At 40.9% G+C, this 21909-nt stretch overlaps 1 protein-coding gene across 2 annotated transcripts in view; it reads left to right on the top strand.

The window, feature by feature from the left end:
- TTC39B (tetratricopeptide repeat domain 39B) overlaps positions 1-21909 on the top strand; it is a 75697-nt gene that overhangs the window by 37538 nt on the left and 16250 nt on the right. For both annotated transcript variants that reach the window (XM_033085414.2, XM_033085412.2), the window contains 7 exons: positions 12352-12456; positions 12881-13012; positions 14713-14789; positions 15909-15976; positions 19857-19921; positions 20091-20196; positions 21490-21555. In XM_033085414.2, the coding sequence (XP_032941305.1) occupies positions 12352-12456; positions 12881-13012; positions 14713-14789; positions 15909-15976; positions 19857-19921; positions 20091-20196; positions 21490-21555 (619 nt within the window). The remainder of the gene's footprint in view (positions 1-12351; positions 12457-12880; positions 13013-14712; positions 14790-15908; positions 15977-19856; positions 19922-20090; positions 20197-21489; positions 21556-21909) is intronic.

The raw sequence follows: 21909 nt of genomic DNA, 5'->3' as shown, positions 1-21909 counted from the left end.
TGTGTAACCTAATGTAACTTAAACTAAATGATTGTTTAGGGCGGTGTCCGTCAGTTGTGTGTTTTCTGGTGGTTGTTTTAAATTACTTTTGTTTGTTTCTTTCTGTCTTTTCAGAGATTGCCTGATGTTGAATGCATTTTATTATAGTGAGCTTTTAAAGTAATTTCTGCCTGTTTGCAAATTTCGCTAGCACAGTATGGCATAGTTTTGCTACCAGTTGGGTTTTTTAAAATGAATGTTCAGCGTACAGAATATTGCACACATTGTTGAAATTCTGAAACAGTGAAGATAGTGAGCCTTCAAAGGAAAAAATTTGCAAGAAATTTGTTTGTGTGCTCACCATAAATATTGTATTTACCTAAAATTCATGCTTCTCATAAAAAGGGATGTGTGCATCATGAATGCAAAATTTGGTGACTAGTGGATTTAGTAAGTGGGTAAAAAAAGTTACTGTTTACTATACTGACCAGTTAGCTGAAGTTTTCAGACTTTCTGTGTTAATGGTAATAGCCTAGGATAGGAAATGCTTTATATAAATTGCAAATAATTTAAAATGCTTAGTGGCATGCCTTAAGCTGTTTTTCTTACGCTGTTTAGCCATTTTTCTATTGTCTGATTGTAAGTGGTGTTGAAGACTAAGTTTTAGATTAAATGGTAAAAGAGTTTGCTACAATTTTTCTGTTTTCATTGAAAGAAATACTGATCACGTAATTTTATATTTCTCCAGGATTACTTTAAACTAACACAAAAGGTGTAAGAATCCTTTTCATTCATAAAATGGATCTGATTTGCCACTTAAAAATACTCTGATCCCTTTAATATCAAGGATGTAACAGGCTTTAATATTGTAGCAGCAAGAAATATTCAACTGTGAGACAGGTTACTCAGTTTGATTCTGCTTTTCTGAATTGTTCTCTGGGTGAGAGGTATGCATAGCATGCCTATAGGCGAAATAATAAAAATCAGCTTCATGAGGCTTGCCTGATGCCCTTCAGAAGCTGAGCCTTGTAGCTGTCCAACAAGATGCTGAAAGACACGTGCCAGCTCTAGCATAGTGTGGGATTGAGGTGTGTTTGTGCAGTTTCTTACATATGTCAGTAGTCCCTCAGAATAACTCGTGTTCCTGTGAATTCCTTAGTTTCAGATTTGATTCAGGAATTGTTCCTGAAGGTTCTGCTTGTATATGTTTAAAACCAAATCATACAGAAATCTCTCACTTGTGAGATTTAAGAGTAATCCCTTGTATAAGAAAATCCAACACAAATCTCGGTGCCTTACCTGTTGATACTGTAGTTCACACATGAGGTGATTTTAATTTAAGTTTATGGAAGTAGATGTCTCAAAAATGCTTTTCTTCTGGTTAGGTTTCTGTAAGTGTTAAGGATCACTTGTTTCCTAAAGTACTTATGTTCAGGGAAAATGTTATCTTCATTGTAATACAACTTGTTTTCTTGATGCTTATACTCAAAATAGCATTCTTTTCGTATCCCCTGTATTTTTAGAGGACCTTATTTTTACTCCTTTAGTTTGTGTCAGATTTGCCTCTTAATATGATTATCTTAAACCTGTTATTGGTAGTTTGATTTTTTGTGGTCTTTTTACTTAAAATTTTGTTTTATTCCCACTAATAATTAAATGTTTTTTCAGTAACTGTAGTGAGACTTGCATTGATAAGAATAACTGAACAGAACCAATTTGCTGGCAATTCAATGTTGTTTATCAGATAAGGCTGATTATTTTAGCTGTGTTGTAAATAGAGCCAACAAAATGGTTTAGAAGTTTAAATTCTTCAATCCCTATTCATGCTAAGTGTTCCCTGAACATTTGAGTCTAGCTGATGTCTAAAAGTACTGTGGGACTCAGTCCTAATTATGTCATATAAAAAGCAGAAAACATTGGTGGATCACAGACAATTTTTTTTCTGCATTTCTCCTATTTCTAACTCTTGAATTCCATTCCAAGAGAAGAGTTGGTAAATCACTGCACCTGGGGTGGTTACTAAAAGCTTACTAAATCTTCTGCAAATACAAAGACTGACACATTCACCAAGATAAACATTAACTTTAGCTATATAATGTCATTGCCTAACTCATTACTCGTGTTTACATAACTATTAAATACTAATACATACTAACTTTTCCTTTGTTTTAGGCTAGGAGTTATCCTTCCTTTTTTTAACTAATCTGTAGAGGGGGAAGAAAAGGAAAGGAACTTAAGCTGTAAACTATTTTGAGGTTTTAAATTTATAATGTCTTTGTTCTGTGTACAACTTGAGGATTGTCGTCCTAAGTGAGTATTCCAATATATCTGCGGGTTTTCAGATTGTGTTCTTATGCTTTGTTTCCACTGTGGTTCCAAGTAGTTTGTTAGGAAAACCTACTTAGAGTTGCTAATGATTAACTTGCTTATCAACAGTATACCCACACTGAATTGGAATAATTTCCTGAGTAGTTTAACACCAAGGTCAAGGTAGACAACATTTCCTCTTTTTTTCCTATAAGAAGTTTGAAATAGTATGGAGAGGAAAACTTAAATGCTGTGTGTTGGGGAAAAAGTACCCCTGAAATGTCAGGACTGTAACACTGTAGTGTGTTACTCTCCTTGTAATGTGATGTTATTATCTTTGTGTAACATTCAATATAGCACATTTTTCTGTTCTTATTTATTTCATTTTGAAGTATTGAGATTGTACTGGTTTTGGCTGGGTTAGATTCACAGTGGCTGGTACGGGGCTGTGTTTTGGATTTGTGCTGAACATGGGGTCAATAATACAGAGATGTTTTTGTACCTGGTGAGCAGGGCTTACGCAGAGCTGAGGCCTTTTCTGCTTTCTGTGATGCCACAGTGATGAGGAGGCTGGGAGTGAATAGGAGGTTGGGAGGGCACATAAGAGGGACAGCCAGCATGGATTTCAGAGGTACAGGTCCTGCCTGACCAACCAGCTGACCTGGTGGATGCAGGAAAGGCTGTGGGTGTTGTGTACATGGACTTCAGCAAGGCCTTTGGCACCGTCTCCCACAGCACACTCCTGGAAAAGCTGCAGCCCACGGCTTGGACGGAGCACTGTGTTCTGGGTTGAGAACTGGCTGGAGGCCAGGCCCAGAGAGTGGTGAATGGTTCTGCATCCAGCTGGTGGCTGCTCACTGGGGATGTCCCACGGGGACCTGTGTTGGCTACAGCCCTCTTAAGTATCTTTATTGATGATGTGGATGGAGAGATTGAGGCTACCATCAGCAAATTCACAGATGCCACCATGTTGCATGCAAGTATTGATTTGCTGGAGGCTAGGTGGGCTCTGCAGAGTGATCTGGACGGTCTGGAGAGATGGGCCAAGTGCAATAAAATGAGGTTTAACAAAACTGAATGGCCAGTGCCTCATGCAGCGCTATAGCTGGGCAGAGTGACTGGACAAGGGCCAGGCAGAAATGGACCTTGGGGAAGTGATTGACAGCAGCTGAAGATGAGCCAGCAGTGCCCATGTGGCCATGGAAGCATCCTGGCCTGTACCAGGAGTAGGGTGGCCAACAGGGCCAGGCCAGCAGGATTGTCTGCCTGTATTCAGCACTGGTGAGGCCACACCTTCATGCTGTGTCCAGTGCCAGGCCCCTCAATTGAGGAAGGATGTTGGAGTGTGTTAAGAGAAGGGTAATGGAGTTGATGAAAGTTTTGGAGCACAGGTTGTGTGAGCAGTGGCTGAGGGAACTGGGGGTGTTTAGCCTGGAGAGGAGGAGACTCAGGAGTGATTTTATCACTCTCTATGACTGCCTGAAAGGAAAGTGCAGCCAGGAGGGGATCAGTCTCTTCTCAGAGGCAGCCAGTGACAAGACAAGAGGATGTAGTCCTAAGCTGCACCAGGGGAGGTCCAGGTTGGACGTTAGAGAGAATTTCTTAACAAGAAAGAGTAACTTTCAATTGGAGTGGGCTGCCCAGGAAGGTGGTGGAGTTGCCACCCTTGAAGGTGTTTAGGGATCAAGACTGGATGTTACATTCAGTGGCATGGTCTAGCTAACACAGTGGTGTTTGGTCATTGGACTTGATGATCTCAAAGGCTTTTTCCAGCCTAGTTAATTCTATGTGATTCTGCAAGTCAGGTGACCCAAACTGACCAAAGGGGTATTCATGACCATATGACATCATGCTCAATATATAAAGTGGGGGGAGAAGGAATAAGGGTGGGACATTCAGAATTGACAGTGTTTGTCTTTTCCTGCCACCATTATGTATGGTGGGGCCCTGCTATCCTGGGGATGGCTGAACACCTGCCTGCCCAAGCAGTAAAGTGATTCCTTGTTTTGCTTTGCTTGTCTGTACAGCTTTTGTTTTCCCAATCAAATAACCATTATCTCAACCCACAAATTTTCTATCTTTTACCCTTCCAATTCCCTCTGTGATCTCATGTCCAGTGTGAGAGTGAGTGAGAAGCTGCATAGGGCTTGGCTGTTCACTGGGATTAAACCACCTGGGTCTCTTTTGGTGCTCAGTATGAGGCACAGAGGGTTGAGATCAGGACAGATCTTACTGGAGAGTATTAAAATAAAGTTGTTATAAACACTCAATTTATTGGTTTAATAGTTGCTGGTTACAATGTGGATTTATTTGCTCTCATACTTGCAGTATTTTGTCTGTATTACAGCAATAATTCCTTACTCGCAATATATGTTGTCTGTGGTATATTTTATGAGATGGGCTTATCATATGATAGTGTCACAGCTTATGATAGTGTCGCTGGTCACCAATCTGGTGTGACTGTATTCAGTATTGCAGGCGCCTTTGTGCTTTGAGAGTCACCTACTGGAAGCAATTAATAATCACATATTTGTTTGTTGGTTCCTCAGAGGAGCAACCTATGGGGGAGATACCTTCCTATATATTTTTCTCCTCCTTTTTTTCCTTCCTGGTCTTCCAGTCTGGTTACAGTAGTCAAGATTTTAAAGATTATTGGATGCCCTTTGACTACCCTTGAAATCAGACCAGGTTTTCTGCTAGGAGCCAGCATGTAATAACATTCCTCAGAGATCTGCCAAAAAGGGTGTTTGGGGTTGTATGGGCCAGTACCTAGTGCAGTGAGCACCTTCAGTGTCCTTTCGCCTTACTCCTGAACAAGTGCAGAATCCAAAAAACCTAGTAAAATATTCAAAAAACTTGTTCTGTCACGATGTTCAGCACTGGTTAGTACCTGCAGGAGAAAAGTAAGGTCTCTAAATATGACCGTGAGACGACGACAGACCCTGCAGCTGCTCCAGCCACCTGAAAGGCACTGTGACTGCTCAACTCCCACCAGCTGTGGCACTGCCACTGTAACCACGGAAGAAGAGAATCAACTGGGCTGGTGTCAGTGGCCCCTGCACAGAAGCAGAAGAAATGTACATGAAAATCATCCAGTCAAAATGCTTTAGCAAAAACAGTCAAGGACAAGGAGAGTGAAGACGGTGAAACAGAACCATCACAAGGGTGATTTTTCAGAGCCATTATCAAGGCCATCGCAGGAACCAGAAGAGGAGATAAAACGACATGACTTGATGCCTATCCTGAGTGAGCTCTGGGAGACACAAAGAGATTTCAGCAGTCATCCATGAGTGTATTACTGCCTGGCTAGTCTGCTGATGGGGCAATGATGCCAACAGTGTGGAATGAGAGGGTAAGGAGGCCAGGCTGGGATCACTTGCTAAGGATCCAGACATTTGCAAAGCAATGGGGAAAAAAGCACAAGTCTTCAGTCTCTGGAGGTGATTCTTATCAAGTGTGAGGAGGAAAGGTATCCCTGTAGAGATGATAGTCCATGTAATTTATGCAGATGGACTGCAATAGAGAAAGTGACTCAATTCCTAAGGGATTAGCTAATAAAGAAATTACGTGTTTTGATGTGAACAATACCCAGGTCCCCACAGATCCAGACCACGTCTTGTGTCAATTACCATATAGCAGAAATTTGTAGAGTGCAGCAAGGGCACATGAAACCCCTTGACAACAGCAATTTGGAAATATGATGCACTACCAATAGCAGTTGAGGCAGTTTGGCAACTCAGATAATATGAAGACAGTATTCCTTCCTCCATCATTGCATCTGTGGAGATGCTAACCGATGAACTGACTCAGAAGCTCCAGCAATTCAGAGGGAATGTCACACTCCCCATCTGTGTAGGCCTGAATTTCAATAACTGACAGCAGGTATCCTCTTCCTCAAGAGAGAACATATAGAAGATACATGCCACGAGTAGAGTAAAACCCTACAGTTTTACGTCCAGGACCATGAAGATGATACAAAGAAATGGGATGGATGGGAATACCTTGATTCTAGATGCACTGGTGCGGGAATTGCAGAGAAAAACAACCGTAACTGGAAGTTTTTCCAGGAAAGTTGCTGCTCTGGTCTCCAGTGAACAGTTTTTCAGGCAGATTGAAAGGTCTGATCATACTAGTGACTCTATGGAGAGAAGTACTAGTCCATTTTTGTAAGATATTAGTGGGAAACTTTGTGGCCAGTATTAGAGGGGCCTTGACTCCACCTGGGGGTTTATAACCAGGTTTATTGACTGTGTTGATTTGATGGCCTTGGCACAGCAGCCCCACAGGAGTACAAGGTTTTATTAGACAGTGGTGCACAGTGTACCCTAATGTCATCTAGCTATGTAGGGATGGAATCTGTTTGGATTTCTGGGGTGACAGAGGGATCCAAACAATTGTTGGTATTGGAATCTGAGACTAGCCTAACTGTCATAAGTGGCAGAAGTACCCTATCTTGACAGGAGCAGAGGCTTCCTTCATCCTTGCCAAAGACTATCTTGGAGGATGTTCAAGGATTCAAAATATTGTTGGTGGGCTTTCAGTATACCTGCCCTGTAGATGGAGGAAATTTCAGACATCTCTTTTGTTCTGGGGCTGAAGAGCAGCAGGTGCCAATTGCTACCATAACAGTGCACCAGAAGCAGTATCTCATGATCTAGACTCTGTAATTCCCATTTATTAACTAATTTGTCAACTAGAGAGCCTGCATACATTTCACAGCCCCGTAGGGCCAGTATGAAAGTCCAATGGAGAGTGGAGGCTGACAGTAAACTACTGTGTTTACTGTGACCTGAATGAAGTCACACCACCTCTGAGTCCTGGTGTACTGGGTATACTGAAACTTCTATATGAGCTGGAGTCAAAGGCAGCCAGGTGGTGCCACATTTGATTCCGGTGATGTGTTTGTATCAATTTCTTTGGCAGTAGAGTGTAGGCCACAGTTTGCTTTTGTTTGGAGCTGTGTCCATAGTACCTGGAATCTAGTACCTGTGGGAAGGAAACAAAGCTGTATTATCTGCCACGGACTGATGAAGACTGGAACAAGGTAAAGCTCCAGAATACCTGTAATGTGTTAATGATACGACTGTGTGAGAAAATACAGCAGAAGTTTTTGAGAAAAGGAAGCAAATAATCCAAACCTTTTTAAAAGCTGGTTTTGCCATAAAACAGAGTAAGATAAAGGGACATACACAGAGATCCAGCTTTTAGGAATTAAATGGCAAGATGGACAATGTTATTACTCAATGGTTGTTATTAAGGTAACAGATAATGCAAACTAACAAGAAAAAGACATAAGATTTTTTAGGTGTTGTGGGATTTTGGAGAATTCACAGTCTGATTATAAGCCCTCTCTCTCAAGTGACCTGGAAGAAGAATGATTTCAGATACCCCCTGAGCAGCAACAATTGAACAAATCAAGTAGGAAATAGCTCATGCTGTAGCCCTTGGGCCACCCTGAATAGGGCAAGATGTAAAAAATTTGCTTTTCATTGTAGCTGAAGAGAATGGACCTACCTGGAGCTTCAGGTAGAAAACACCAGAGGCTGACCTATTGGTTTTTGGAGCTGAGCATACAGAGGATTTGAAGCCCACTATACTCTAACTGAAAGGGAAATACTAGCAGCTTTCAAAGTGTCTGAGCTGCTTCTGAGATGGTTGGTGCTGAAACGCAGCTTCTGACTCTACAGTTACCTGTTGAATGCTCAAAGGGAGGGTCTCCTTTACACATCGTGCAGCAGATGCTACATGGAGTAAAGGGTTGCACTGATCTCATAAAGAGGTTGGATAGGAAACCCTTGTTGTCAGGAAAGTTAGAATTAATCATAGACTGGCCAGAAGGCAAAGATTTTTGGAATGTCACCGGGCTTGTGCTGAAGAGACCCCACTGCTTAATAAATTCCCAGAAACTGAGAGGTCATATGCCTTGTTTACCAATTAATACTTCTGTCTTGTGAGAAAGCAGCTGTGTGGAGCCCCCTATGATAAGTAACAGAAATTACTAGAGGAGAACATGAATTGGGTCAATATGCAGGATTGAAAGCCATACAGTTTGCCTTAGACATTGCTGAAGGAGAGAAAGGGCCAATGCTTTTTTTAAATCTCTGTACTGATTCATCAGTGGTGGCCCTGGGGGGAGTGGTGACAGCAATGGAAGAAGCCTGGGGTAAACCCATCTCGGTTGCTAAGTTGTGGCAAGACATTGCTGTCTGGTTGGAAAGGCTATTACCAAGGGTGAAGGCCAAAGTCATAGAATGCATGGATTCAACAAACATTTTTTTGGTGGAGGTTTAATGAACATTTGACAGAGGTGTTCCACACACTAGGGGATCATAATGATGTCTGTATATCTATTGAAACAGATAAGTAGGGAAGGTGGTGGGATATTGAGAAGTGTGAAACTTACTGTGACATAAACGGTGTGGAATAAAGGGAGGATAAGCGCTGGCTTTGGCTAGGGTAGAGTTAACCTTCTTCAGAGTGGCTGGTATGGGGCTGTGTTTCAGATTTGTGCTGAACATGGGGTTGATAATATACAGATGTTTTTTTATTGCTGATCAGGGCTTATACACAATCAAGGCCTTTTCTGCTTTCCATGTAGTGACACTGGCAAGGAGACTGAGTGCATGTGGGAGATTGGGAAGAGACACAGCAGAGGCAGTTGACCCAAACTTGCCCCAAATGGATGTTCCATACTATATGACATCATGCTCAGTATATAAAGTTGGGGGGGAAAAGTGGAAGGAAGGAGGGTGGACATTTGTAGTGATGGTGCTTGTCTTTTCAAGTCACTGTTACTTGTGATAGGGGCCCCTGCTCTCCTGGACATGGCTAAACACCTGCCTGTCCATGGGAAGCAGTGATTAAGTTCCTTGTTTTGCTCTGCTTGTGTGTGTTGCTTTTGCTTTCCCTATTAAACTGTTTGTATGTTAACCTTTGAGTTTTCTACCTTATACCCTTCTGATTCTCTCCTTTATTCCACTGATGGGGGAGTGAGTGAGTGGCTGTGTATGGCTTGGCTGTCAGCTGGAGTTAAACCATGACACCAGGTGTAAAACCTGTAGTAATATCAATTAAGTAGTGTTAATTTAATCTGCTCTGAGGTAAATTAAAGAATAAACTCATCTAGTATGGTAAAATGTATAAAGTTCTTGTCCATTCCAGGAAAACTATGTGGAGGTAGGGGAAAAAAAGTAAGATAGAAGGAAAAACAGCATGAGTCAGAAAGAGAGTGAGAGTCAGCATTACTCACTGAACTGTTCTTCAGTCTGGTAGCTTGTTGTAGAAACTGGTTTGTAATGTTTTGGGAGTAGAAGAGGAAGTGTGCTTATTCTGAGCCTCTGCATAGAAATGCCAGGAAAGATAGCCAAGTTGCTTCTGAGTCAGTGTACTCCTTACTTCTGACTATTCTGGAATTAAGTGATGAATCTGAGTTGAAATTAATCCTTCTGGTGAAGTTCCTCTGCTGCAGGATATAGGAAAACAGTAGAAAATGTACATGAATAGTCATGAAACAGGAATGAGGAATTTGCTGGTAGTGTGATTCACTTATCAGAAATAACAGTTTGAGAAAACTAGCTTACCAACTTTTATATCTGAAGTGGCAGAGTAACTTCATAAGCATGCTTGATACAGGGAACAGTAAATACATTAACTTAAGGAATATTGTTTGCATTGTCTGCAGACTTTGGTCACATACAGGGAGCATCAGGGGAAATAATCTGTAATAGAGAGAAAAAACATGATAGCTGGGTGCTGGAGCGCTCTGCTACTTATCCATTTAACTGGGAAAACATAGTTTTGTCATGATGCCAGGTTGCTTAAGGACCCTTGTGTATGGAATCATTTTACAAATAGTAATATGTACTGTGGTGATGCTTGAGCTGGTTGTATGATGGGATTTGGGAGCCTGGTGGCATACCGTCCACACCTGCAGAAGAAATGCTATCATGTCCATGGGTGTGTTAAATGAAATAAAGATTAGATTTTCTGTCCAGGGGAGGTTCCAACAGTTCCTGATTGTGGAGTAGGAAGTATGCAGATTTACAAAATACAAGTATGTACAAGTGTATTTCTGCTCACTTAGATGAGGTTCAGTAAAGCAGTTGTAAACAAACCATTGCCCTTACACCTTGCCCCTTGCTTTCAGAGAAGTGCTACAGTAGTGGAGTACTATAATACTATTTCTCTGCTATTGCTTCTCACATGAGAAGCATACTCTTTTAAGGCTGAACACAAATACTTCAAAATGAAGTGTATAAAGCAGTAATCAGTTGTTAAATTACCTATAGACATCTACCTTCCCTCAGATTGTTTTATGAACTGTCTGGTGTTATAAATGTCTTGCTTGTCATTCTCTTCGCTCTCAACTTCAGATGACTGTTTGTGTTCTCCATATTCTGTGAAGTACTGCCATACTGTATTGCCTCACATGGGTTTTTTCTGTTCCCGTAGTTGACAGAGCTCTTGACCCACCACCAAGTTAGTAACCATGCCTGCAAGGGGGAGAGGACCAAGAGGACCATTTGTCCTCTGTGATTTTGAAGATTCCATTCACCATATGGACCCTGGCGTTTGTATGGGAAGAGACTTGGAACAGGCCACCACTTCAGTGCTAGTCACAAAATAATTGTAGTGTGCAAGTATGAAAAAATAAAAACTCATTCTTGCTGGCTACTAGATGTGAACTTCACTTACTGATGTGGTGGTGGCGACAGTGCTGGGTTTTTTGTTTGGCTTTTTTTACCACTAAAGACAACCGGTGCCAATTTGGTATTTAAAAGAACAAAAATTTCCCTCCCCTACTCTCTTTTTATACCTTCTTGAAAAACTTTTGAAAGCAACTAACCCATTCTTCCTAGCAGGAAAGGCTGAACAAATGGAATGAGTAATCTAGCTAAGCATTGACCAAGCGAAAGAGTTTTGTTAAACTGAAATGGGGAAAGAAGATACAGAAGCATGGGAACACCTAGGGGGTAGGGGTGATGTGTTATTAAGGGATTAACTCAGGTCCTTGCTGTGTACTAGGAAAAAAACAGCCTTTAAATCTAGCTAAAAATATTTATTTGGCATTTTTTTCCTAGCAGATGGTGTTCTTGCAATTAGCTAATAAAATCGAGTAGTTTAAAAAAAAATTGATCTTTCTAAGCAAGTATTTTTAAAATTTTTTAACATTGTTCATTGGAGGGCAAAAAAGCCCCCTGTCCACCTCTCTCTTTGTTAGTTTTGTGGGTGTTACTGTTTGATTTAAAGCACCTGCAGTTCTCTATTGTTCTCTTTTTAAATTCCTCCTTGAGAGTTCTCTTCTGGTCAGTACTTAAATATTTATCTCATTGACATGATCCGTTGCTTACCACTGCTTAACCTTACTTGGAGAAAGCCCATTATCTAGTTTAAACCTGTTGTTTTAAAGCTGTAGAGAGATTATCTTTTTGAGATCCAGCTGTGCACACTGGTGGTTGTGTAACTTCCAGCTGTATGTCTCAACCATGATTGTCAGTTTGTCCCCAGTTCAGCCCATAGAATAATTTGTGAGTACGTGCTCCGGAGTATTTCAGCAGAACTGGCCAAAGAATGGGCTTGTTGAGATGGCTTCTGTTTAAGCAATTGCAAGTGCTTTTACTTTAAGTGAATTAGGATGAACAAAAGCTATTGGCATATCTACAGATTTTTGACAGGACTATCTGTAGTATACCGGTTTGCTGAATTAGTGTCTGTTTTCAGCTTTTTTGGATGAATATGCGGTCTTGTAACCTCTTTTGAGATTCTGATTCTGAAGCAGCACTTGTACTGATGGGAGAAATTGAGAGCTTGGACAAAGTGATAGGTTGAGAATTTCTCGGGTAAGAATAGGAGGACAAAACCATAGACATCGCTTAAATAATCAGAGAGGGTGCATCTGTGTAATATAGATAAAGTGTTAAGTATATGATTTGGTTCTGAAAAGCTAAATTTTCAAAATAAAATAAAATCACTACTAAAGACCTTCTGTGTTACATAAGGAGAAGATTTCTGTTTTATTTTTTGTTTATATCTACAGTTTGAGTAAACTAAGAATCTGTTTTTTAGGGCATCCAAGATGGATCTCAAGTGTGCTCTTGAAGAATGTTCAATGGCACTGAACTTATTTCTAAACAATAAGTTCTCTGAAGCGCTGGAGCTACTTCGTCCATGGTAAGATTCTGTTATTTCCTGAAGCTGTTGTATATAGACAATAGCTGGTACCTGAAGGTTTGTTTAAAGCCTCTGGAGAAAGTAGTTGTAATTTATTCTCTTATGTCCGAAAGCATTTCTTCATATTTGGGGTTTATTTACTTATTTTTTGGTCATTAAAACCATCTCAAAAACTGTTGATGAACCACTGAATTGTTATGTTAGAGCTTGTAATTCAAACTCTTTCCTCTTGCAGAGGGGGAAGCTGTGGACCTTATTCAATACATCTTTGATCAAATAATTTGCACAATGAAACTGCTTTTGAAAGTACAGAAAAGCTGGAACAAAACTCTAGAATACTCTTTTTGTTGTGTTTCATATTATGTTTGAGTCTGGTGTTTATCTTTAAGCTCATCTTACAATCTGAGATTCATGTTTTCCTTAGGTCCAAAGATAGTATGTACCATGCACTTGGATATAGCACTATCTTAGTTATGCAAGCTGCAATGACATTTGAACAGCAGGATATACAAATGGGAATTTCTACAATGAAGGACGCTTTGCAAACCTGCCAAAGGTAAGCCCAAGCAAGCTCAACTGTTATGAGATACTAAACCCAATAAGCATTCTTCGTGAAATATCCCAGTTCTCTGTATGCTTTTAAAGCAGATTCTTTCTGTAAGATAGTGGTCTAAATTTTAAAGGTGAAGTAAGTCCCACTACACAGTTACTACTGGTGAGGATATTTTTCCACATGATACTGTGGAAACAACAGACTTGTCCTGTATCCTGTATCTGGGTATTGATAACCACTGAATTTAGTTAAATGGTTGGTTCACTGTGTAGATCTGAGCATAAGTTGATATTGCACGTTTCAACTATCTGAGCTATTGACAGCTGTGACTTTTTGTTTTCCAACAGTTTAAAGGCCTCTATTTTGAGTTTTTACTCCCAACATGAAAACAGTCTTTTTAAAAAGTTACTTCCCAAAGTTGAACCAATAGTCTAATGCAATTTAGCTTGTACTAAGGTTGCTTCTGAAAACCAAAGTTTTCTTAATTGTCATCATAAAAGTGTTTAGGTTATCTTAAGATTAAAGAGCTCATAGAAAATGGGTTGTGAAAGCTAAAGTTTTAACAAACTTCTGACAAATACAGAAATTAATTATCTTTGGTTCCTCATAATATTGGTTAGGCTATATTTTATCACAATGCTCTCCCAAGAAATGACAGTGAAATATTAGTTTAGACATTTAACATCATCATCTTATCCATGGCAAAAAAGAAATGACAAAATGTTATCAGATGCTATCTGAAAAGGAGAAGGGGTCAGCAGTTTCTGCATCTTTTTCAGGTGTGCTGTCAATTTGCATTTTCATCTGAACAATGCTGTTTAGTGTGTCTGAAGATCAGATGTCCCTCTAGACAGCTGCAGTACAGGATTTCATCGCTGCAGTATATAAACTTTAATTCATGAGTACTCTGGTCCAGTCTGTCACAAAACTCATAAAAATGCAAGAGAAAATTAAATGTTCAAAGGACCATAATTACGTGTACCCTAATTGATTATTTTCTTGCATGCACTATGTTAATGAGTAGTGTCATAATCTTGTCAGGATCCCACAGTTGTCAATGTGAAGAGTGGTGTAAACAAATTATAAGCTAGTGCTTAGTATTTGTGATCAGTGTCTCCTAGCTTACAAAGTGCATTCATTTTCTGAATGTAGAATTGTTTCTCTGGCTTCTTCATAAGGCTGAGTTGTTTGTAATTTTTTGTCAAAAATTAATTTTTGGAACTAAAACGTGTACAGTTGAGATCTCTTGGAAGTGGAGTATGTAATGGTTTTGGCATTTTATCTGGCATAAACCACCCTGAAATACTGAAGCATTTATGTTGAAAACAGAACTCCTTTTCATTTTTTCATTCTAATTCTGAGTGCAAGTTTTAGAAACAGAAAAAAGGAATTCATAAAGCTTCGAAGTCCAGTGTTTTGCCCAGCATCAGAGACACCTCTGCAGCTGGTGAATGGCAGTAGAATTGAAGCTGTCATGCTTTTAAAGTAGATGAATTGAAGTTGAAAGTATGCGTTTAATGCTGGATAGGCTTTGGGCATACAAGTCTTTAGACTACTGAAAGAATTGAAACAGTTGACAAATGATCATTTTGATAAGAATCTCTGTAAATTTTGGTTGGAAATTCTTATGAATTCCAGTAATTAAATTCAGGTTTGTGTTTGAAATTTATGGCTTTCTTTTCTTCCATGCACAACTTTATTAGATTTAGGAAAAGAAGCACGGTGGTGGAATCCTTGTCCAATCTAGTTTCTAAACAGACAGTGGATCAGCTGAGTGAAGGTAAGTGGTTAAATAATACAGTTTAAATTAAAAAATGAAAAAAGCTCAAAACTACCCCTATCAATGTGTATAAATATGCTTAACTCTGTGATTTCACTAATGTCTTACAGTAATAAATATACAAACCATGTATATAATCTTTTTTTTCTAATTTGAATGCAAGGCTTTAGTGGAGAATTCAGCCTAATTTTTTTTTTTTGTCTCTGAGCATGCATGAATTAAGGAAAGGAATGCCTTTCACAACACATTATAGGACTGAAGGGAAATTGCCTTTTTTGGACTTAAGACAACTCCCAAAAATTTAAGAATCATTGATGCGGTGGAGTGTACATCCTTGTCATTAGTTGCATTGGAATATATTAACAAGTTTTGTGCTTGTCTGTTTTGCCTTAAGGTATTTTGGGAAATGGTATCAGTACATTGTTCATGGCTCTGAAAATGCTGATCTCCTATTTCTGATTCAGGCAGAATCAAGTATGCATTTTTTTCTAACCTGGCACAAGAATCCTCTTTAATACATGGACACATCAAACTCACCACGTATGCACTATACATAAAACAGCCTTGTGCATGTGGCTGGTCTTGCAGCATGGGTGCGGAGCAACTCGTGTCGTGTGTTAAATCAAATGTACTTTAATGCATGGAGACAGAAAGCCTGCCTGGAGCTTTCAGTTTGTTAAGCATGACTTGGTGAAAACCTGTTCATGATGTCTCGGTGAATGTAGGAAAAGCCTGAACCTCTGTGAGAGTTACCATTCATCTACAAAAAATTCTTGTAAGACGTGGAAGGCAGGCTGAAAGACTGACTTGCTGTGGGCTGTTAAGCTTAGAATCAATGAAGAGTACAGGGGACCATATACCAGAATGTCAAGTAGCTTTTGCCATAAACTGAGGTCAACTCTGACAATGTTTTGTCTGAGAAAAAGGGAAAGAGAAGAATTCTGTTGGGATTTGCGTATTACAGCTATTACTCAGCAGTTATCGAAATGGCAACAGCAGAATTTTGCTTTTGTTTTTTTTTTCCTTGTCTTGGCAGCATTTTGTTTGTTCCATTGACCCCAAGAAGAAAATATTAACAATGACGTTGCTGATAGTAAATAACTTTTCTTTCTTATATAGAGGAAATGCATGCCGAAATCTGCTATGCTGAATGCTTATTACAGAAAGCAGCTCTCACCTTTGTACAGGTAAAGTCAATTTTTTATTTTGTATGACAGTGTAATGGAGAGAGATTAGTACTTGTAAAACATCATTCCAGCAATAGATGTGATATTTAAAACCAAATTTTTTGCTAGTGAGTGTTATTTCATGACAGTGATTGGAAGTTTGGTAAATCCTGTGCTGCTCAGCAAAATTCTCTCTTTGTATGAATAACTGAAGACGATACTCAGATACCAAGGTATCACCCTGAGGTACATTGCTGTGTTATACAAAGTGGTATGTTTAAATGATTTGCATCACAAATCACTTGGTGCTGCAAATTTTGGACGGTGTCCAGTACCTGTATTAAAGTATGTTCAGGTATGAGGAAGTGTGTTGTTTAAAAGTGCAAGTCATTTTTTGCATGGATGGCTAAAATGTTTTCCAGCTAACAAAATTTCAGCTGGTACACACATGTAATTTTCAGTTCAGTCCTGCTCTCTATGCACATGGTGTCAGAAGTAATACCGTAATGACTGTTTATAGAATGGGTATCCTTTAGGATTGCTGAGGTAGCAATTCTGCTCAGAAGATCTGGTGTTTTATACTGTGTGGTGCTATTGATTTAGGTTGAGGTTCAGGGACTTCATGCTACGGAGTTTTCAAATTCAATTTGAAATTTGATTCCTGAAAACAGGAGTAGTTAGTCATACTTTTTTAACATGCGTGAGTGTTTAACAAGTATTTATTGAATATATTCTAGATAATCTCTTCCAGTATAAATTATGAGAAAGAAGCATGGCACGTTGATACTAAGGTCAGATTAAGTTCCTTTGGCAAATACAGTAATTTCACGACTATAAGGTGCACCCTTTTGACTAAAATTTCCCCCCGAACCCGGAAGTGCGCCTTATAGTCCGGTGCGCCTTATCTGGTATGCAAAGCTCGGAAATTTGCGAACCCGGAAGTGCGATCTGCGAGCTGAGCCGGGACCCGCGGGAACTGCGGCCGTGCAGGGGAAGTCGGGAACCGCGGCTGCTGGGCGGGGGAAACCAGGAACCGGCGCGGTTGCTGGCCGGGGAGAAGTGGGGGGAAGCGGCGCAGCTGCGGGAAAGCGCCACAGGAAAGTGCCTAAAAGCAGCAAAAAAGTGCCGCAGGAAAGTACCGAGAAGCGGGGAGAAAGCACCGCGAGAAAGCACCGAGAAACGGCAAGAAAGCACCGCGGGAAAGTTCCAAAAAGCAGCGAGAAAGCGCCACGGGAAAGTGCTGAAAAGCAGCAAGAAAGCGCCGCGAGAAAGCATTGAAAAGTGGTGAGAAAGCGCCACGAGAAAGCACTGAGAAAGCGCTGCTGGAAAGCGTGGAAAAGCGGCGAGAGAGCACCGCGGGAAAGCGCCAAAAAGCGGCGAGAGAGCGCCGTGGGAAAGCACTGCGAGAAAGCGCCGAAAAGCAGCGAGAAAGCGCTGCAGGAAATGGCTGCAAGAAAGCACTGAAAAGCGGAGAGAAAGCGTTGCGGGGAAGCGCCGAAAACACCGCCACCGACCCCGTAAGCAGTGCCGGCTGCAGCTGCCGCAGCTGGCCCCGTAAGCAGCGCCGGCCGCAGCCGCCGCTTCGGCCCCGTGAACAGCGCCGCTGGCCTTGAAAGCGGCGCCGCAGCGGCCCCGAAAGCGGCGCCGCAGCGGCCCCGTAAGCAGCGCCGGCCGCAACCGCCTCCTCAGCCCCGTAAACAGAGCTGCTGGCCCCGTAAGCGGCACCGCAGCAGCCTCGAAGGCAGCGCCAGCTGCCACCGCTGCTGCAGTCCGTAAACAGCACTGCTGGCCCCGTAAGTGGCGCCGCAGCGGCCTCGAAAGCAGTGCCAGCTACTGCCGCTGCCGCAGCCCGTAAACAGCGCCGCTGGCGCCGTAAGTGGTGCCACAGCGGCCCCGAAAGCAGCGCCAGCTGCTGCCTCAGCCCCGTAAACAGTGCTGCTGGCCCCGTAAGCAGCGCTGGCTGCGTCCGTTGCCTCGGCCCCGTAGACAGTGCAACTGGCTCCGTAAACAGCGCCAGCTGTGTCAACCGCTGCGGCCCCGTAAACAGCGCCGCTGGCCCCGTAAGCAGTGCCGGCCACGGCTGCCGCAGTGGCCCCGTAAACAGCGCCACTGGCCCCGAAAACGGCGCCACAGCGGCCCCATAAGCAGCGCTGGCCGCAGCTGCCGACTTGGCCCTGTAAACAGCGCCGCTGGCCCCGTAAGCGGTGTCGCAGCGGCCCCGAAAGCAGCACCAGCCGCCACCACCGCTGCAACCCGTAAACAGCGCTGCTGGCCCCGTAAGCGGCGCTGCAGCGACCCCGAAAGCAGCGCCAGCTACTGCCGCTCCAGCCCCGTAGTCAGCGTGGTCGGCCCCCACCACGGCCACGGCCCTGAGCCGCTCCGAACCACCACCACCCTGAGCCCTGCCTCGACAACCGGTGCTGGGGACGGGTGGGAGTGCTGGGCCCCGTGCACGGGGAGTGTGCTTGGGACCGTGTTTAAAGGCTAGACCAATCTGTTAAAATGTTTCCAATTTGAGCACCTGCCAGTAAACTCCACGATCGCAGGACTCCGTTACTAATTCGTTACTTTGTTGTGTGCGGCACGGATCTTCGCAGCAAAAAAAAGGTGCACCTTATAGTCTGGTGCGCCTTATCTGATCTACAAAGTTGCGAAATGTACCGGCTCCCGGGGGGTGCACCTTATAGTCCGATGCGCCTTATGGTCGTGAAATTACTGTACTTATAAGCTACTTGATCCAGTATTTGGCCAGAAGTGTTAGGAAATGCTATTAAAGGAATGCTAGTCTTTCCTATAACTGGCTTGCTCCTTTACTAACCATATGGTAGCAACCCGCTTTATTTTTGTTGGGTGAGTGGGGTCTGTTTTAACCATGAAAAGAATTTTGAAACAGTTGTTGAAGGAGTTGAGTTAGGACTGCATGAAATAATAAAAAAATCCCTTAGATGTATATTTTCTTTGAAACACCAATCTACATTGCTTTTGTAATACTCTACTCTGCTGATGGCTGTGCTGCCCCGTATTTTTCATCTTTGACTGACCATAATTCATATTAGGATGGTTATGATAACAAAAATGTAACCACTCAAAAGGAAATATAATTCTTGTACTGAATTTGGGTGTCCAGACAAGACAGATGAGGTCTTTTGAAATGGTGATCCTTTTATGGAAGCCAGAATTTCCTTTGGTTGATCATTCTGAGGCCTTTTTTCAGTGCTTTTTCATTTTCCACATTTTATGTACTGTTCCTACATATTTAAATGCACATTTCTGAAATGTCAGCACATGTGCCCCTTTTGTATGAATTCTAGGAGGAAAAAAAATTCGTCCTGTTAACTGATAATGCTTTGCTTTTCAGGAATTTAGTTTTGATGACAAGTACATTGGGGCTTTGTTTTGGTTTTTCTGGAGGTTAGTAAGCACATAAATTGAGTAATACATGTTGTTACTTTTTATCAGCAATGGTATTTCATCTGTTCAGGGAATTCTTCACTTTGTCTTCTGCCAGTTACTGTAGGCTTCCTTATCAGAATTCTGTGTCAGAATCGCCATTCCCAAATATTTGAAACAGTTCCTGCAGCACCCTCTGGTGGAGAGCTTTCTTGGTTCATTTATATACCTTGCAAATTCTGCTGAAAGTAACAGTTTTTTACTCATTCTTTCACCTCTCTCTTCAATTTTAAAATCTGTAATGTGCGTTAAAGAAATGTTTCCCTGACAACTTGCAGCAAGTGTTAACATCAGTCTTAGAGACAGATCTAGTAACTGAAAAACATTTTCAGTGTTTCCTATGACATTAACTTATAAATAAATGTAAATGTAGGAGGATGGAGGATTTTTATGTATGTGTTATGTGTAATATGAATGCACAATATTTTACAGTTAAATCTTTTTCTTACAGGATGAAAATATGATCAACTTTATCAAAGGTGGCCTCAAAATTAGGACAAGTTACCAAATATACAAGTAAGCTGTTAGAAGACACTTGGCTTCAACATTAATTAACTTCAACTTCAAGCAGTTGGAGTGGCATTAATGCCCACAAAATATAAAGGAATGTTTTTGTATCAATCATAGTTACTAATAGAAATTCTATGTCACATTTCCCCTTCGTCTCTTCTGTCTCTGTCAAAAGGGAGTGTCATCAGGTGCTACAGATGACTCAGGGGAACAAAAGCAAAAATGAAACATACTACCAGTTTGAAGGAGGAGTAAAACTTGGAATTGGAGCATTCAACTTGGTATGACTTCTTGCAAGCCAAGACACTTCTTCTGCTACTGAAAGGCCATTGGGATAATTCTATAGGGACTGTCTTTCTTTGTATATACAGTACTGTAACTGATTTAACATTTAAACATTTGCAAAATAGAGATACAGGCTTTGTAGGTTTTATGTAGTATCAAATCAGCAGCAACTTCTGTCATGCATACTTTCTTGGATGTTTCTACTAGTTTATTCTGAACTGTTTCATTCTCTGGGAAAACTGATGTATGTATTTCTGAAGTGAAAAAGCAGTTAAAGGTGCTTACGCCGTGATTACAGAATACCTGGAGTATACATTCCCCCATGTATTGTGTTCTTTTGTTTCAGTTACATACTCTAGATTCGCATGCATAATTATAGTTAAAAGATTAAGCAGTAGTTTACTGAGTTTGTGCAAAAGAAAATTGTATTTTCATTACAATTTGATACCTTTTCACATCTGTCATGGCAATGGTGAAAGTTGATTTCTGCCAGTAAGATAATTTCTGTGTCATTCTAGATTGTAGATGACAAATTTTGTGTAGGGTCAGAACAACTCAGGTCTATCTGCACCAGACTTTTAAAATTCAAGCAACTGTGTTCATAAGTGCTCTGAACTCTCCTTTTCTTCATGGAGTCTTCTCAGTAGGAGGCTTAACAGAAAAAGTGTCTGATGGGCAGAATGTATTAGGGTGAATGGAGCTTTCTAAAAACTGACCCTCAAGTAGACATGCTTCTTGATGCTCATTGAAAAGGTGGTTATGATTGTACGTTTTCCATGTGGAGGATGTGGATGATGCAGCTATAGAGGGAACAAAAATGCCTATGATAGAGGGCTAAAGGATAATAGCAACAATTAGTATTTCTAAGACCATAATACTCCCTGATCTGTTGATTCAGTGCTCCCACAGGAGGAACAAGTAGAGCTTCTGTGAGACTCCCAATAAAATGGAATAATGGTAAAGGAAGATGACAGTTGTAGGTTGTAAGTTATACTAAAATAGATGAGACTTTCATTCCAAAAGACTCACAATTTTCAAGCAGTTCTGACCAGCTGAGGATAGGACATCTAAAGAAAAACAGCTGGACTCTGTCTGTTTTCATGCTGGATGATCATCAGAACTGATGCATGCATGTTTACTTTCAAGTTCTTTTGTGTTTTACTTTTTTACTAATGTGTAATAGCATTTAACATAGTATCTGGCCTTTTTGGTTGATGTTTATATCAATTCAACTTTTTTTCAAAGTGTACATGTTTTTAATTATCCTTTTATTTTTAAATATATTTTAGATGCTGTCACTTTTACCAGGAAGGATCCTCCGACTTTTGGAATTTATTGGATTTTCTGGCAATAGGGTATTTGATTTGATACTTGCTTTTTCAAATTAATTTTTTCTCACATAAAAGAGTGAGTGTATTTAATGTCATGTATTCCACACTAGAAATATAATCTCAATTGTTTACCAGTATTTTAGTGTTGTTAAAAAGATAAATGGGTTAGATGATGCAGGCATAAAAGCACATATGGTGATACCCTGTTCTTTAACAACCATGGGAAATTACCGGTTTGCTTAAGAGGAGATTTTGCCAACGCAATTTCCTTTGCTTTTGCTGATCCTTAAGTAGATGATATTGGCTTTCTTTTCTAGTTGATGTAGTCAGAAATTGACATTCCTCACCAGTAACTGAGGGGAAGAATCAGAGTTCTAC

The sequence above is a fragment of the Catharus ustulatus genome, chromosome Z (assembly GCF_009819885.2).
Source record: "Catharus ustulatus isolate bCatUst1 chromosome Z, bCatUst1.pri.v2, whole genome shotgun sequence".
In the NCBI taxonomy this organism is placed as follows: domain Eukaryota; kingdom Metazoa; phylum Chordata; class Aves; order Passeriformes; family Turdidae; genus Catharus; species Catharus ustulatus.
The sequence above is the reverse complement of the archived record's forward strand: the minus strand, read 5'-3'. Positions and strand labels throughout refer to the sequence as shown.